This window comes from Halichoeres trimaculatus, unplaced genomic scaffold, assembly GCF_033239565.1.
Source record: "Halichoeres trimaculatus isolate MK-OKI-2021-1 unplaced genomic scaffold, fHalTri1.1 fHalTri1_scaffold_18, whole genome shotgun sequence".
In the NCBI taxonomy this organism is placed as follows: Eukaryota; Metazoa; Chordata; class Actinopteri; order Labriformes; family Labridae; genus Halichoeres; species Halichoeres trimaculatus.
The window spans coordinates 8,907,535-8,925,097 of NW_027437196.1; the positions used below are offsets into that span (position 1 = coordinate 8,907,535).

General features: G+C 40.6%; 2 protein-coding genes across 7 annotated transcripts in view; both read right to left on the reverse strand.

The window, feature by feature from the left end:
- Positions 1 to 661: 661 nt before the first annotated feature.
- puf60b (poly-U binding splicing factor b) lies at positions 662 to 8,578 on the reverse strand. 5 transcript variants are annotated; one of them, XM_074693541.1, is made up of 12 exons: positions 8,497 to 8,570; positions 7,874 to 7,969; positions 7,557 to 7,652; positions 6,300 to 6,389; positions 5,728 to 5,778; positions 4,526 to 4,687; positions 4,329 to 4,421; positions 2,885 to 3,098; positions 2,567 to 2,799; positions 1,919 to 2,033; positions 1,404 to 1,651; positions 662 to 1,316 (listed from the first exon to the last, which is right to left on the reverse strand). In XM_074693541.1, exons 3-12 carry the CDS (start codon positions 7,632 to 7,634, stop codon positions 1,017 to 1,019), a joined length of 1,584 nt encoding a protein of 527 aa, XP_074549642.1. In that variant the 5' UTR covers positions 7,635 to 7,652; positions 7,874 to 7,969; positions 8,497 to 8,570; the 3' UTR covers positions 662 to 1,016. The 5 variants fall into 5 exon arrangements, with proteins under 5 accessions (XP_074549642.1, XP_074549643.1, XP_074549641.1 ...); XM_074693542.1 differs by lacking the exon at positions 7,874 to 7,969 and having other exon boundaries at positions 2,609 to 2,799; positions 8,497 to 8,578; XM_074693540.1 differs by lacking the exon at positions 7,874 to 7,969 and having other exon boundaries at positions 8,497 to 8,578.
- A 591-nt stretch (positions 8,579 to 9,169) lies between these two features.
- nrbp2b (nuclear receptor binding protein 2b) overlaps positions 9,170 to 17,563 on the reverse strand; it is a 52,136-nt gene continuing 43,742 nt past the window's right edge. Inside the window, exons 5-18 of one of the 2 annotated variants that reach the window (XM_074693385.1) lie at positions 17,515 to 17,555; positions 17,325 to 17,419; positions 17,173 to 17,196; positions 16,997 to 17,083; positions 16,496 to 16,551; positions 14,992 to 15,087; positions 14,586 to 14,718; positions 13,794 to 13,896; positions 13,100 to 13,150; positions 12,883 to 13,018; positions 12,611 to 12,685; positions 12,439 to 12,502; positions 11,930 to 11,985; positions 9,170 to 11,820 (exon numbers count right to left, since the gene is read on the reverse strand). In XM_074693385.1, coding sequence (XP_074549486.1) covers positions 11,734 to 11,820; positions 11,930 to 11,985; positions 12,439 to 12,502; positions 12,611 to 12,685; positions 12,883 to 13,018; positions 13,100 to 13,150; positions 13,794 to 13,896; positions 14,586 to 14,718; positions 14,992 to 15,087; positions 16,496 to 16,551; positions 16,997 to 17,083; positions 17,173 to 17,196; positions 17,325 to 17,419; positions 17,515 to 17,555 — 1,104 coding nt within the window. In that variant the 3' untranslated portion in view covers positions 9,170 to 11,733. The remainder of the gene's footprint in view (positions 11,821 to 11,929; positions 11,986 to 12,438; positions 12,503 to 12,610; positions 12,686 to 12,882; positions 13,019 to 13,099; positions 13,151 to 13,793; positions 13,897 to 14,585; positions 14,719 to 14,991; positions 15,088 to 16,495; positions 16,552 to 16,996; positions 17,084 to 17,172; positions 17,197 to 17,324; positions 17,420 to 17,514; positions 17,556 to 17,563) is intronic. The other variant, XM_074693386.1, reaches the window with a different exon arrangement.

Here is a 17,563-nt window from a genome sequence, read left to right on the forward strand (position 1 = left end):
TTAAAAAACCTTTCAAAAGTTTTAAGACCTCATCGCAATTTTGAGCTGTTGGTAGCAACCCATCTTTAGTAGCTGTGGTTTAAATTTTAATAGAAATGAGGAAAGCTGTAAAGGAATAAAGCAAAATAAACTGTTTCTTCAGGACTTAAAACTTCTTGTCTCTATCTATCCAGGACCTAAACTGGTCCAGGACCAGGATGCGAGCTGGTAACATCTTTGCAGACCCCTCACACCCTGGACACACACTGTTCAAATGACCTTCTTTGCACTGTTTCATTTAAATTTTCATAACTTACTTCGAACTCCCTTTTAGTTTTTATATTAAAGTATTTTTTCATGTCGTGCAGGGAGAGTACCGTCTCAAAATAGTCAAATTCCTTGTATTCTATCAGAAAGTACTTGGCAAAGTAGGTGATCCTGATTTATATTTGATGTAAAACTTTAATCTTCAGGTACACAAGCAAAAAAAGCGACAAGTCATAAGATCTCTAACCTGATCAAATTGTTATAATATCATTTAATTCCAGTGTACATGGTTATATGGTTGATTCAATGGTACTAAAGAAGGTAAAGCACCAAAGAAATTACAACAAATACTTCAATAACAGTGATCTGAAGGAAGGGTATTTTTTTCCCCTGTAATAACCAACTCAACAAATGCTTAATGAACCAAAGGTTGAAGTTTAATCGTAGAAAGAAAAGTGTTTACATGTCCGTGTAGCTTCATGAAAGACAAAAACAAAAATAGGCTGAAGCAGGGAAAATGTTTCAAACAGTTAGTTACAAAATTTTGAAATCTGCACCAAAAAAAAGTCTTCACAGGAAAAGCAACATAAGATGAAAATACCTTTCATGGTTCCTCCCAATGGAGCGTTGAACATTGATATCAACAGCAATAAAAAAAACAAAACAAAAAATAATTACAAATTTCAGAGGCCCGCATGTCTCAGTAAGTGGCTGAAATAAGTTTGGGCAAAAGGTTTTAGGATGGATGCTGGTGAACGATGCAACACGTTTTACGCAGAGAGGTCACTGCTGTTGAATCGGTCTTGGTCATACACCTCTGCGACAACTTTGCGACCCCCGAACCAGCGGTCGTTGAGGGCCTGAATAGCTTTGTTCATCTCTGAGGCCATAGAAAACTCTACAAATATTTTGACAATGATGTCTGCATCCTCCTCTTCGCCTTGTTTTTCTTGGTATATGATGACTCTGTTGACAGAGCCGAACTTGCCGCACTCTTCTGTGACCTCACCCTCGAGGTCGTCATCGATATCTTCTGGTCCTACCATATTTCGAAGTACCATCACTGTGGACTGGAGTGGAAAAAAAAAAAGAGTTAGAGGAGTAAAATCATTGTTGTGATGAGTGGTAAGCATTTTCGTTTTTTCCCCAGGTCTTACCTCTGATTTTCGGAGCAGTTTCTGCATCACCATGTGCCTCGCACTGCTGCCTGAAATGCTCATATGTTCTTGGTCACTCAGCATCTCCTGCCCTGTTCCGTCCTGCAGCATCTCCTCTTTCTCCTCTTTCCTCTCTTGCTGGCCTGAAGCACCAGCTTGATTTGACAGGACGGGTGGCGACGCAAGAACTGGGTTAACAAGACCGACCTGGGGAAGCACCGGTATTGGAGGACGCACAGGGGTCACACCTTTTAAAAGGAGAAGAGACAACGTTATGAAGTGATTAGGCTCTTAAAAAATTCGACGAAACAAGTACTTACAGAGGTGCCATGTGTTGCGGCTCTTGCAACTTAAGAATAGCAGAGCTCGCCAACCAGCAACTAGTGGCGTACCAATGTAAGTGATATTAAAATCAAGCTAACTACATTTTTACCCGTTAAGCAATACTAAGGATGCTACGATTCTGTCTACGTAAGTGATAAAAAAAGAAAAATCACTCGTGCCTTGGTACGCACCTGTGATGACCCCGGGCGCCTGGGCAGCCATAACAGCCTGAGGTATTCCCATTTGCTGACCAAGAAGTTGGGGCGCAGCTAACGCCCCCAGGACTGATGCGCCGGCTACAGCCTCCTTAAGAGAGGGGGCCGAAGACATTAGGTAAGGGAAACACACAGAACACAGCACAAGGCAGCACAGTCAACGATCACACAGTATGGCACAGAGTGAGCTCAACCTCAACTGTTTGTGGCGAGAATCAAAGTCAGAATCATCAGGTATCCTTAGCAGGTCATACATTCTGATATGAGCATCTTGAGTCATGGTTGTAAAGATAACCGGTCAAAGTGTTTGTGCTAAGAGAGAAAACTTAGCTTACACACCCAATCAGTGAATGGGAGGAGAAGTAATAAATCACATTACTGTACAATGTATAGATAACATGACATGATTCAATCTTTAGGTTTGGCTTTGAAAACATGAATCTAGATAAAGCTTAAACCCAGACTGTAATGTGTTTCATAGCTGTTAGATTGACACTGTCTGGGCAACTACAGTTTTAAATAATCCCTGCAGAACTGGCCTTCTCCCAGTCACCTCACATAAAAATAATGCCCATATTATCTGTGCTTTAGTGTCAATTCTAGCTAGATCTGGGTTATATTTACCTGGAAGGCCATTAAATCCCTTTGGAAGGGATTCATACTTGCCTGGGCCGTAATCTTAGCGGTGGCTGCCGCCGCAGCCACTGCTGCGGCAGGTGGCAGACCACCAGGAGTCGTGGGGGTCAGTAGGGGCATGGGCGGAGTCACTGCTTTGCCCACCCGTAGGTACTGACCCCCCAGGTCAAAGAGGTTCATAGAAGACACAGCGTCCAGGGCTGACTGAGGCTTTTCATACTCTGCAAGTGAATAAAACACAAGTTAGTAGCAAAGCAGAGGTAGCGCTGAGAGGACGAGCGAATGAGGGCCCTCTCTCCAGCTCACCGATGAAGCCAAAGCCTCTGTGTCGCCCTGTGGTGGGGTCTCTGGCTAAGGTGCAAGACTTGATCCTTCCAAAGGCCTCAAACACACTCTTGATGTCATCGTCTGACAGGTCCGGGTGGACAGACGCCACATAGATTCGGTTAAAGGCGCGCGCCTCCTCTGCCAGCTGGTCGATGATGGGTTGCGCCTGACCGATGTTACTTGGCCGCCCAACCTATAGCACAGATAATACCAGCAGGGCGACTGAGTTCCGAGTTCACAGTGCGTACCGAGAATGCTCTCCCTGAAATCCCTTAACACCTGCAGCACGAACTTTCGGTAGCCACCGAGTTCAGTCAAAGCCACTTTCCTGATGCAAAGCTAATCTGCAGGATCTGCAGCGTATTCTCTGGTAATTATCTTGTTATTACTAAACTTCTTACGTCTGCAAAAAAAACCTTTCTGGCCATTCAATCACCTCTGCGTTGGGCAACCAAGCACAAAAAACTAGATGATATTTTAAAAAAAAAAAGATAACTTTAATTTTCAGTTCTCTCATTTCAAATTAACTGATTTCAAAACAAGTCAAACTGTCCTTTCCAGATATCCCTCTGCTACACTTTTTTTGACAGCTGCTTCTACATAAAACAGAAATTAGCTCCTGTCAGTTTTTTGGAAACCATTAACCTAGTGGGGTTTTTGTATGCAGCTGCAGAAAGGCTATAGTCCTCATTGGATTAGTTCCTGATTTGACTTTTCACTGCATGTCCTCTCCGTCTCTCTACTCCCAACATTTCCACTCTCTTTCCAAGCTATTCCATCCCTAAAGTCAAAAAAAGGCTTGAAAGTATTTCCAGCGCAACTTTTCTTTCATGTCCTAGTACAAGATTACATTTTATTTTAAATTCTGAATTAAAAAAATCAATTTTATAGAATAAAAAACTAAACTACAAAAGAAATATATGATTTTCTCAAAACACTACATCCATGTGACAAGCTGAGCTGGTGGCAACACCGAAAGGGGACGCATGTCTACAACTTCCTCTCTCTTCCCTAAAAACTGCTCTCCATCTGTCGGACGAGGATCTTAAAATCACGACTGGGATCTGTACTACAGATGAGGCGGCCAAGCAACACCAACCAGGCGCAGCCCATCATCAGCACATCAGGGTTTCAGAGTCGCACGCTGCTGGGCATCCTGGTCGCTAAAATAGCTCTGATGAAATCATGAAAGCACACACACACAAACACACACAGAAAGAACAGCAGCACACAGAGCACACATTCGACAGACGCACCTGGGAATCGAGACACAAAAACAAGCACAGAGGAGAGAAAGGGATAAGTCACATGTGGTTATTTCAAGTCATCAGAATGGTGAAACTGACTCCAAATCCAAAAGAAAAACAAAGCAGGTTACTTTTTTTAAGTCCTCAAGAGAAACTCATACCTACAGACTACTTACCTTAATGTTTCGTCCCCCCAGCATGACCGAGTTCATCTGCTCCAGAGCCAGCTGAGCAGCTTCTGGCACATCATACTCCACAAAAGCAAACCCCTACACAGCGAGACAGCCCAAAAGAAACAGAACACAAAAGAATGAGCAAAGGTGACCCATCAGCTTTTTTTTGTTACACATAATGGGCGTTAAAAGCCACTGACCTTGTGTTTCATTGTTACCGAATCCCAAGACATGTCAATGCTCTTGATCGGGCCGAAGGGGGCAAAGGCCTGTCTGATGGTGTCCTCACCAAGCTCATAGTAAATGGAGCCCACATACACCCGACACATGATGGCGAGGGCACGCTGTCGCTGAGCTGCCACCTGCCGACCGGAAACAAACAACACATGATTAGCATTAAGAGAGAAAAAGAGAGGAAAAACAAAAACACACACAAATTAAAAATGTGTATTTTTCTACTGTGCTTGCTTTTCCCAAAAAAAGTAGTTAAGAGGCCAATTCCAAGTTAGGGGGGTCTGGACAGGTAGACTAGGGAAGTAATGAGATACTGAAATCAATGGACAGAACATTGTGAAGAATGCTAACATGTATAACAGTCATCAAATTTCAGAGTCACCACTGGAAATTACAGTATGATCTCTTTGCTGTTACTTTGGAACAGACAGAATGGAGAAAAAACAACACTAGAGTGATTGACATGCACAGCCCTCACAAATATTTGGCTTCAGAAACTGACCTGTAGTCCGTGGGGTTGCAAGTAAGGTAACAAAAGTAATCGTGGAGTTCAAACGAAATCCATACAAAGTCTTGATGAAAGCATTGCAAACTTTCTTCTCAAGTCTAAGGGGGAGGGAGGGATGCTGTGTCTGCTTTTGCTAGGATAATTTCAAGGCTAATTGTGGTGAATTCATGACATCAAAGACAGTTAACTTGTTCAATGACAGAAAAAAAACTTGACTTTGAGATGGCCAAAAAGGTTCCTGTTTCAGCAGTTCTCTCAGTTTGGTCCATTACAGGGATTGCTATCCCTCTTTTGTCCCATGCCAAGAATTTTCTGGTTTCAAGTTGAGCAAATGCATATTTTTCAGAGAAGTGACTGTAGTTTAAACCTGTTCAAAAGTCTTTCAGAAAGCATTTTATGGCTTTAAAAAAAACTAATGCAAATCTCCCATTGAAACTCAAGAAGAGGGAAGAGCTTCAAAGATGAACACTGATTTATCTCACAAAAGGATTACAGGCAGGTTGCAAGTGCATTAGCAGTGGAGAGCCACGTTCCTTACAAAATATGCATTCTTGGGTTAGACAAAAGGCAGGGATTGTTGCCAAGCAACCAGTAAAAGAAGGGTAACAGTCCTTTTCCATTGGGAATGCGCACAGAAAAATAATTTAATAATCTATTGACCGATTGTAAAGGTGAGAGAGGATCTCCAAAGCCCATTGTCACTGCTGCCATCTGAAAGACAGTAAAGATGAAAAAAGTGCTGAAAAGTAGGTTAGATATCCCTTAGCTTTGCTTTTTCAAAATTTTCATTGCTTTGCTAGATAGACAAAAGCGCTTAAGCTAACACCATAATCAGACACTCCCTCTAAACAACATACAGTTCGGGGATTTGCCTCCCCTAATCTAAGTTACAAATAACCACACAGCAATAAACATAAAAAAAGTTCCCAAAGCATTGAACATGTTAACCAAAGACTTCAATGATGATCGTCTCCATCTGAAAAAGAGCAGAAGCAAAAGCAAGGGCCCCAAGTCTACAGCTGCAGTCTTTCTTTCAGTGCATGGAGGAGGGAGGGATTTAAGACAAAAAAAAAGGAACACTGACTACCTAAACCTACAAAAAGAGAGGTCTGACTGACTAAAAAAAAAAGAGAGAAATTTATCTATCTATTTAGGATACAGACTCACAGGTGACACACACAATACAAACATTTTGTTTCATTGAGGTATCACATTGTTTCACTCAATCTCACCTGCAGGTTGGTGAGCTGTTGTTGCTGATGGGCGATGGTCTGCTTCACCAACACACTCTTAATGCTTTGTTCCATGGCATACTTCTTTGCCTGCGGATGAGGATGAATGCATTACTTGAGTGGACCGCAATGCTTTACAGGAAAATATTGAGCTGAAAGTGAGCGGTCGCACAGCTGATTAATTTTAAAGATTTGAATGTCAGAGGTGCTCCACATTCGGCCTGACAGAGTAGAAAGTGTGCAGGTAAACTGTGTGATCCAAGTAAGTCAGAAGGTAGGCTATTCATTTAACTTAAGTAGGGCTGCAGCTATCAAATATTTTAGTATTTGAGTATTCTACTGAATATCCCATCGATTAATCGAGTAATCGGATAAAATACATTTTTGTTTAGTTAAAGAGCAGTTATTTTTCAAATGAAAATTTTTCTCTTTGACAAATAGAATTTTCTGATACAGCATGTCAATAAGAGCACTTGCTTTGGTAGCACCAAAATTTGTAAACACACTTTGACACATTTTTTGTGCCTTGTACATCTCATCAAATGTTGGGGACCCAAATGGCACCCGTTTCGTAGAATGACCCATTAGTCTCCAAACTCCAGAAAGAAGCTAGATTTGTTGCTAGTTGCTATTTTGTAGAAGAGATAGTTTGAGGGATCTAAAAACTCTCTTAATATGGCCTCAGCTCTATTTGAAATACCACTCTTTAATCTTTTTTTAAAATTAAACGATTCCTTGAGGCGGAGAAAATTACTTGAATATTTTTTGTAATCGAGTACCTCGAATCATTCGAGGAATCGTTTCAGCTATAAACTTAAGTGCATATTAGTTATGAGTCTACTGACGTCACTGTGTCAGCTGGGTTTGAAGCCTCAAAACGTTCACTTCAGAGAAACATATTGAAAGAAAGACCCAGAGCTTCATCTGTCCATCACCACATTACAACTACAAAAAATGACATTACATAACAATTGCTTCATTTTTAAGATTATTTTAGGGCTTTTGATGCCTTTGTTGAAATGATAAGATATCGTGTGCCTTTTTTGCTCTGCGCGCCATTACATTTTGTAGTGCTGTACAAACCAAACAGTGACTATAGGGGCCTATTTGAGACCCCACCACTCCCATCAAGGAAGCCTTTCCATCCAGAAGTGATAAACGTGAAACTAAAAACTGAAAAATCAAGGTGAAAAGTTCATGTTGTCCTGAAATTTTGAAGACTGCAGGTGTGTAAGGGGGTTGTAACAGGTCTCCTACCCTCTGAAGTGCCTCCTGCTGCTCTGGGGTGAGAGGCGGAAGGCCAAGCTTGGAGCCTGTGCCCTGTCCATTCTCCATCGTCAGAGCTTCACCTCCCTGCAATCAAAAGATATCCACTTAAACCATCACATGTTACCACAGGAGAATGGATAATCTGCGTGTATGTACATCCATGACTGCAATTCCCAGTTGAAACAAATCCTCAGTGCAATCAGAAGTCACATCACATTATTCACAACAGGGTATAGATTCAGTGTACAGCATATGCAGGACATGCACCCGGATTTAGACCAGGTGGGACCGGACGAACTCCTTACCTACGTAACCCGCTAATCGCTGGGTCCACCAGACTGAGACAGGAAAGCCCCCGAAGGGAAGAGGACTGATGGGAAGCTTTAACAACTCAACAAATTCTAGTGGGAAATAAAAAATGCCTTCAGACTACTATGTAAAAATAAACAGGCAGCCAGCATCATTTTCCATTTCAGTCTCCATAAACCTGCCCGTCAATTCGTTAATTTAATCAGCTAACGTTAGCGTGATGAATGCTAATGGATTTCATTGTAGCATAACCGTAACGTAAACAGAGAAATAACGATCAAGGGATAAAGTTTATCCGGAGGTTATCTTATTAAAAAGTTGATTTGCAGATATTTATCAACATACTCCCACTAACGTAGCTGCACAATTGTTCTAAACGCACAATATGATAGCGAGGCCTAGTTGCGACAACGCTTCGTTCCTGCTAAAGAGGCTAACATTAGCTAACCTTATGCATTCATTTCTAAGACCCGCGAAGCAAACGGATTCCCGTTAAGACTACATTTTAAAAAGATATTCTACATAATTTAAAATCAATCAGACATTGCGTAATAACTACGCATAGTCCTTGGTGGCAGAATACCGTCCATTTCATCTATTTATCGAGAAATATATTTACCGCAGCCTCCGTAACCGCCATGAAGCACACCGTCTTGGAGAGGCCCTCGCGCTGACGACTCGCGAGATTCCGACTGTTTCAATGGAAGTTATCGCGATAACTAAAACCTCATTATAAATGAATGCAATTTTTAAAAACAGCGTTTGAGCTTTAGGAATACATTACACATCATGCATTTGTTGTTTATATCAGAAGTTAACGCTAAATTGCGTGTAATTTTTTATTTTCAAGGTACTATTTGCTACAATTATGGTCACATCTTTTTGCATTCATATGCATACCAAAAAAGCATTTCCATACTTTTTTTCCCACCCTTTTTTTCATTTTCTTTAAAACCTTTTGGCTTTAGGGTTATAACAAGGCTTAACCTAGTAATTGTCTTTTATTTGTACATATTTCTTCTAAATAGTAAACAGTGTGTAGTCATTTGGAATACATCAAGATATAATGCACCTTTTGCCATCCTTTCTGTGAATTTGTTGCTTTAAGTGGAGATCCCCATTAAATGAAATCACAATTCTAACTTTGTAGTTAATATTTTTTAAGTATGTTAGCAAATACTTGACCCTTTTGAGTCGACTGAGTTGTGTCTCAGAGTAAACCAACAAATAAAATGTAAAACTTTTATTCATCAATACAAGAAAAGCACTCCAGACACATTCTATATGTCACATATTGTTTATTGTTGTCTTTAATTGCAGGAGCTACAATATTTAACAAAAGTTAAAGAACACATCCAAAGGCAAGTGTAATTCAACAAATTCACGGGAACTTAAGTCATCAGACATAAAATAAGACTGATATGGATGCTCTTTTTTCATATTTGAACAGTCTAAACATTCATTTTCTTAGTCAGGTCCTTTGTAGGACTGAAGTGAGACTGACAAAAAGGCAAAATGCAGATTTCTGGATGGTGTCAGGCTATTAAGACATGCAGCTTAATAGATCAAATAAGCCCAGTAGTGGCACTGTTTTGCATTGAATGTTTGCCTCAAAGTAAACCTCTTTAACAGCCACAAACAAATATGTACACCACAGCCTCTAGTAGTTGAATGCTTTGCAAATTTCCAGACTCTTGTCTTTAGAAATACACAAGTAAGAAGGCATGACACAGAGAAGAGTAAGTAGTGTAAGCTATGATTGTACAGCGGGTATAAAACAGTGACCTCAGAGACCCAGGTTAGCAAACGAAGCATTGTTACTTGAATCAAACAAAGAGTAAAATGCTGAAGACCAATCAGAAAATGTTGTATTGTTTCTGCCGTCCACACATATGCGCCAAGATTCTTGCCAAGCAAACCTGGCAGAGCTTAAGGGATGTATTCTATTTTTGTGTTTGTGTGGGCTGCAGTGCGATCGGTGTCAAAGTTCACTCTGAAAATGTCTAGAGAAAAAAAAAGAGAGTGGATGTGTTACTAGAGAATGAAGCAAAATATTCCCACTCTAGTAAGAGATATATTTCATCACATGTAGCCCAGAAAACAACAAATAATGAACATCAAAAACTTAAGGGTGGATTTTTCCTGTAAAAAAAAAACTAAAGACATATTCACAGAAAAGAAATGGAGATTATTTATTTTTAAGTTTTGGATATATGGCAAAATTATTGTGTCTGACTTAAATATCAACAAAATGGCCATTTTTATAAACACCCACACCCTTTCTTCAATTTATATAGTCACAAGGTTTCTGTGATATATTGAATTTTTGTACACAAGCTGCAGCTCTTCCAAACTAATTGACAACAGATGATCCATAAATATACATACAGTGGCTGCAGCTTTATACGGACATTCACAAAAGCCGACTTCTTTAGAAGTCTAATTTATGCATCTAGTTTTGACATTTTGAAAGTCATACGTAGGCTGTATAAAAAGATGGACAACACAGCAGGTTCTCAAAAGTGAAGCCAAAATAAATAGATACTGATTGGCTGCAGTGTAGGTCATACAGCCTGGCTCTTTGTTGTAATAGATGGTACAGAGGTCAAACTTAAAAATGAAAACTTGCAGTTAATTTTCTGAACATATGATTTCTGTCCATGTAGTTAGTTCATTTCATTCTGATTTACATCAATTATTATTTTTTCTGAAAGCTCTGTGGAAAACTTTGGCTACTGTAACACTGCACAAGATTGGTGAATTAGAGGAGGCCTCGAATGAAATATTTAAAATAAACATTGTGCTAACCCAAAGGATTTGACACTTTATCTCTAAGTTTAGGAGTTAGCTAGTTTTTGTTTTGGTTGGCGGGTTGGTAACATGGCTCCACCTCCATACTATACCAAACTACTCTAAACTCTTACCCGACAAAACAGAGCCACCAGCCATTGAAGGAGGTTTGGCATCATTTACGTAAGTAGGAAGAGCTGGTGATGGGTCCATCTTTACATACAGCCTGAATATGTATCACTGAATAGATCGGATGGGAGCGATGCCATTTCATTGGGATTTTTTCGTTGCCATAGCAGGCACTTCTCCAAATCTTTGGCTTTCAGAGCACGTTCACAGGGAAAACCCTTAAGAGCACTGCAGGCTTAAAAGAGAGGCATCATCCCATTTCTTGTCACTACATTTAGGCATGGCGTGTGGATCCAGGGGGAAATGACCTTTAACCCAAGAGGGCTTGCGTTAACAGAAACAGAACAGGCTTGTGCAAAGCTCCTATTGTTCACAGTCAGAAATAAATATGTCAACTAGAGGACGGTGAGTGTTGGACAGAACTGAATCCCAAAAATAAACTGAAGGGTCAGGTTTGTGAGAGAGGCAGGCTTTCTTCTGTGTATGATTAAAATTAAATTTAAGTAGACACTGGAGTGCATACAGGCTTATGAGCTCTAAAATGTCTTTCTGCTGCATTTTATGTAAAACATTTCTGCTCTGAAAAAGTGGCATTATGGAAACCTAAGCTGCAGTATATATTAAGGCGTAATAGCCCTTTTAGGCAGGGGGTTTGTCAATCTTCCACTGCTTTGTGGGATTGCTGAACACAGCCATGATGCCTCAGGCCCTCCAAACGGAGGTTTCTTCCTCTGGAGTTCCTTCCGAAGTCTCTCTACGATGATTTACTGACTGTTGTGACCCGGCATCCTTCGGTATTTGTCCCATTTTTACCCCATAGCTGGGTCAGCTCAACATCACTCTCTCTCAGTTCCTGGCTGTGTGATCCCAACTCTCTTCATCTAACCCATTTGGGTGCTTGGGCTCCTCAGTTTGGGCCAGCAGCTGTGATCCCTTCTCACTGCGTGCTCCCAGCGGCGAGCGCTCTGACCCGGTGTCGGTTGATGGCGTCCTCCAGGAACCCTGCAACCTTCTCACTGTCCTCCTACATAACAAACAAGACAGTTATATCACCAAATATGGACTGAATACACAACTTTCTGCCCTGAGGGCTTTTTAAAACACACAGAAAAATAGAAAAATGTCATATTTACCTCAGTAATGAAGGCGTAGTGGACAAGCTCACTGGCAAGGTCTTTGGAGGTGTCGGCTGAAAGTTTCACACATGAAGTACTTCAGTTACACAAGTCTGGTCATTTTATTTTCCAAATTGTCAAAAAATCTCACAAAAAGACCAATACTGAACTGTGCAAACTAAAATGCAGAAGTGTACTCCTATGTGTCGTTGATTCAGAAGCCATATGTTCCATTTATCAGAGTATTGATGTGATTGGATGTATTCAGAGCTATACTAATAACAAAAAAAGTTGTACAACGGAGCATTCATGTTACTTAAACAGCATTTTAACAAAATTGAATGCTGTCCTCTTAACAAGTTTAGACACATCTTCCCTGGAGTGCATGTTTTCTCAAGTTTGAATGACTAAACTTCAAATTACACATAACTTATAAAACATTATTACATATCTTTTAATAAAAGTTTACATTTGTGACTTGTTTTGGAAGATTTCTGAAGTAATCGGTGAGCTCAGGTCTGACTTACTTGGAAGGATGTCACAGCTCAGCTGCCGATGAAGTTTGTCATCCATCTTCAGAAACAAAGAGAGCTGCAGAGAGATAAAACGTCACATCTAAATTAAGCTTCTCAAAGGAAGACATTTTTGTTACATAATGAAGAAGCCCAACAGAAGTTTAAGCTGAAATGGGCAAAGTACCTGTAATACTGTGTGACTCACATGAGTTTTGGTCCCTTCTTCAATTGACTCCAAGTTACAGTGCATCTGAACAACCTGCAGAGCCAAAAGAGATTTGTTTGCATCATGTATAAACCTTGCATCTTGTGGTTTTCTTAGCAGTGCAATGAATAAAATGATATTTTGCCTCCTCAAGCAGTGTTGTGTTGCAAATTTCTTTGTGTTACATAACCTGAAACATTAACAGCCAGACTGATTATTTAACAATCTTTGCAAAATGTTTGAAGTCTAACCTTCCTGGTCTCTGTCTCCTGAGGCTCAGGCGTTGGCGTTTTCACCGTCTCTACCTGCTCCTGAGACAGGGAGAGGGCTCGGGGGACGGGATGAGGCCGAGACGAGGCAAAGTTCATCAAAGGGTAAATCCCGTTTCTGGAGAGAGGAAAGGACAAAATGTTGAACACTCTGAGTATTACTGACACCTAAGAAGTCGCAGACGTTTGGCCAACTTACTTCACGTCTTCTAGAAACTTGTCCAGTTCCAAAGGAGACACATGGGAATATCTACAGAAGAGGAAGGAACAGAGAAGAGCAGAATGAGTGATGCGCACCAACTGACATGAATCATGTTCTGAGTTATGTGAACATTTAAATTTTTGGTCAAGTCCACAAAGACTGTACAACCTCTATGAAGCTAAAGCTCTGTATATTCTGCAGAAACTCAGGCACTCTAACAGCTGATGTCTTTAAATAAACGTAATTATCATGATGTCAAAATGTGCTTCATGAGCATTCATTGTTTAAAAAACTCATTAGAGGATACAAGACTAGATTTAAGTTATACAATGGAGCAGAAATTGCAGGAAACAGTGCATAAAATGGTTCAGGGTGCAGGAGAAGAAATATTTAGGGCTAAAAATGTTGTTTGCAGGTCAAAATAGTCTTAAAATCCACATCCTTATCCTGTTAGCATGTAGCAATGCAAGAAAACTATTCACTTATCATCTGGTATCAAGAAACATCTGAGGGACAGGGGAGGTTTGATTTCATAAGTCTATAACAATGGCAAAAATATGTTTAATGTCAAATTTGGGGCTAAAAATCACTAAAAGATACATTCGTCAAATCGAGCACTCATACATTTCTTTAAGGGTGAATAAATATGTCAATAAGAGCTGCTAGTTCTTGCTTGTTTGTGTGATTTTACTTGAGTTGAACTCCTTGTCTGTCTTCGTGTTTGATCTCGGCCATGACAGCGTTCGGGTCAAAGGACTTGGTTTTCTCTTCCACACAGTTCTCTGGAAGTAAATCTGAGGATGTAGAGGAAATTTGGACATTTATTAGCAATGTTCATGTTTTTTTTTTCATGCAGTCATAATTTCAACAGTTATGTGTTAAAGGTGCAATAAGGAGGATCTGTTTTGATTGCACACCCAGACACAGATCTCTGTGTTTTATCTCTTCTCACTTCCTAAGTTAATCAGCCGGCGTGGTGTTGTCATAGAGACCGAGACGTGCCATAGATCAATCTGGTCCTAGACGACCCAAACTGAAAGCTAAGAAGTAGCTATTTAAAAAAAATTGTAACCAGCAATACTGGGGCTTATAATCTCATTTTAAAGTGTGGATTAGGATCAGGCATATATCTACAAGAGAGACTTTTTCAAGATCACTTTCAAACTCCTCACAGCCCCTTTTAAAAATCAACTTTTCTGAGATGTTGGAAAACTGGTCTGCTTGCTAAAGCTAAGCAATATACTATTCAGAGAGGGAGAGGACACCTGTTCTTACATAAATGTGATGCTATGTTTTCACTCTCTGATAATGGTTTATAAGGGTTTATGACCTTACATCAAACAGATGCACCATTTTCTTCACTTTTTGAACCAATATGTAAAAATCAAGCTGATCTGATGCATAAACTGGTAAATATCAGCACGGAAAGAAGAGCACATTGACTTTGGCGTGGTTTGTCGGCGTGTGGAGGAGAGAAACTCACACTGGTTGTTGATGAGGCAGTGGGCGGCGAGCAGTTTGAGGGAGTGGACCTCGAACAGGACTCGGTGGAACAGAAGGTCGTGGGCCGTAGGACGGAGCTTGGCTTCATGACGCAAACAAGACTGCGTGAACTCCTGCGGCAAAATTGCAGAAAGAAACTGAGTCCGGCATGTAGGTGAAGAGCCGAACAGTATGTCCCAGTTTATCAAACTTCTCTTTGTGTTCTCGCTCTACTGGAAAACACATTACAAGTCTTTTTGTGTGGTGCGAAATCAACCCAGAAGCAAGGTGGTGTGTGTAGGCGAGTGTTAATAGAGTAGGAAAGTGGGACAGTGTGTCTTCATTATCGTGTTCCTTCTGTTAAGCTGCTGTTTTTATTTAGGACGTGAAGTATTTTTGAGACTCACTCTCATGAGAGGATCTTCCAGAGATTGACCTGCATTGATGATGGCCTCTTTGGACACAGCAGTGTCGCCGTTAGCCTGGATCTCCAACACTGCCATCTATGGGTGCAGAAAATCCGTCAGAGCAATCACACTGAAAACACTTACACAGAGGGGAAACAAAAGCAGGGTGCACACAAGATTATGGGTCCAATTTTGAGTCTTCGAAGGCCATGATCTGATGGTTCTCCTGAGCTATAAGTTTATCCTACAAGTGATTCCACTCCCTGTTCAGGTGAAGATACGGGTGGCCTGGATTTGAAATCACAACATGCTCGGTGTTTATGTGTGGACAGATGTAATGCTCCATGTGAAATGGAATGACAGCCAATGAGGAGGAAGCAAAACAAAGGCAGCCATGATGGAAACAGTGAAAGTGAAGCATTATGCTTAGATGGATGTCAGAAATGAGAGACCAGCAATAACAAGAGTGTTTACACAACATGTCCTGTGAAACTTACCAAAATAAAGGATGACAGGTGTTATGAAGAAATTGTGACCGCAGTGAATGTGCCAGATTGTAAAGCAATGTTTTGCTTGAGATCATCCCATCATCCACCATGTTTGTTTACTCTAAAGCTACATTTGACTTTGAGAAACTCTGCCAGGTTTGCAGTGTTGAGAGTCATGTGACTCTGGCTGACTAATGACTATTACATGTTTAATTCTACTCATTATACATCATGCATGTCATCATACATGGAGCCAGTCACATTTATAAGACTAGAAAAGCACTTAGAGAGCGCAGACCTCCACCAAGCATATTGTGATTGTCACATAACACTCAAGTCCTACTTTAATGTTATACTTTCTTTCAGCAGACTGTCTGCTACAATTTGGTGTTAGTTGCAGGTTTGTACAATAATTTGTTACCTGACAGTGTAACAGTACATATTTCATATTCTGGATCTTGGTATCCAGAATATTACCAGGATCTGGATCGTACTTTTACATCTGTCAGAAATTATGGTGACTTTGTCTTGTATTGTTTTGAAAAGCAATCTGACCATTTATGGTGGAGTTATATACACATATGGGGAAAACGGCCCTATCTCCCAATGATAAAGAATCCTTTTGAGAAATCCTGGATCCAGACGGTGATTCGGATCACCTCCAAAATTTAATCACTTCTTCCTCATCCCATTTTGAAAATTTCATCAAGATCTGTTGACGGAAGTAATCAGTTGTGACTTTAAATATCCCTGCACTAAGCTCTGGGTCTAACCCGAGGCACTCAGGAGCCCTATCAAGTGCTTGAGCCACCTCAGCTACATGTCCCATCTGGTCTGGGTATGCCTCAGGACCCCCTCGAGAGGGAGCAGGAATACATCACAAGGGGAAAAAGATGTCTGGGATGTCTCACTAAGACTGCCGCCGACCGGATGTGATTTCGAACAGGTGTATAAAAATGTATTGATTTTAATTATCCTTCAGTGAGGGCCGAGCTTTGTAGATGTGTTTCTCTTACCTCCAGAGCACAGATGCCGAAGGAGAAAATATCTATGGAGTAATCATCTTCACCAGCTGGAGAAAGGAGAAGAAGAAACAGAAGAGATGGAAAAATGAGATTCATCATTTAGTCTTGTAAGAAAATGAGTTTGAAAAAGCACCACAGAGTTTAGAGCTCAGATGTGTTTTTATGTTTAATCTTTGGTTAAAATATCACATTTTGGGGCTAATCTGTTTCTCTTGGACTCAAAGAACTCACACTTAGATAAACAAAGTAGAATTTTTCCTTCAAACAGCTGCTTTAAGGAGACATAAAAAGTCTCCTTTAATCAAGGACATTTTAGAAGACAAAAACATGCCCAGCTTGATTTCTGTTTTGTGTTTTCACTTGTTCCAGATGGTATAAATTCATGTTGGAAGAAGCTGGTATTAACAGATTTTTTGTTATTGGTGTAAACAGCTGAAGAATAAAACAACTGTTCACAAGTTCAAGGTACAAAATTCCCTGCTCTGCTCTTACCTCCATACTCAGGAGCAAAGAAATGCAGATTCCTCTGCTCATCGCGGTGTTGCCTCCCTTTATTGTGCACATTAGCATCTGGAAACACTGGATATCGCAGACACAGACAACATGGTGAGGTTAACTTAAATTAACAATGATTGTATAGGATATCAACAAAGTTATCTGTTTCTTACCGTTTACAAAAAGCCGATGCCAAACTGTGGAAAGAAAAAAACAGCAAACTATTATTTTTTGTTTAAAGTTGAACTGCAGAGATCAATAACCCCAGAAATCCACAACAGTCTCAACAGGTGCAGTTACATAAAAAGTCCTGTGGGGGGCAGACCTGAGCCAATCTTGATGAGGCCGTTGTGCTGGATGAAGATGGTGTCACACGTCAGGTTGCCATGGATTATCGGTGGGTCACAGGAGTGCAGATAGCTGCCAGAGCATAATGAAACACCTCGTTAAGGGGATTGATGTGGAGACAGATAATCTCTGATGATTAAAATCCTGCAGGAGAAATGAATCTGTACCTGAGAGCAGAGAGGATCTGGGTGCACCACCTTTTCCAGGCCTGAAAGA

Coding starts and splice junctions, on each gene's coding strand:
- puf60b (XM_074693540.1), bottom strand. CDS start 8,517: ATGGCGGTTACGGAGGCTGCG. Junction 7,653..8,496: donor TGGCGGTTACGGAGGCTGCG/GTAAATATATTT, acceptor TTTTGATTGCAG/GGAGGTGAAGCTCTGACGAT. Junction 4,422..4,525: donor CGGTAACAATGAAACACAAG/GTCAGTGGCTTT, acceptor CTCGCTGTGTAG/GGGTTTGCTTTTGTGGAGTA.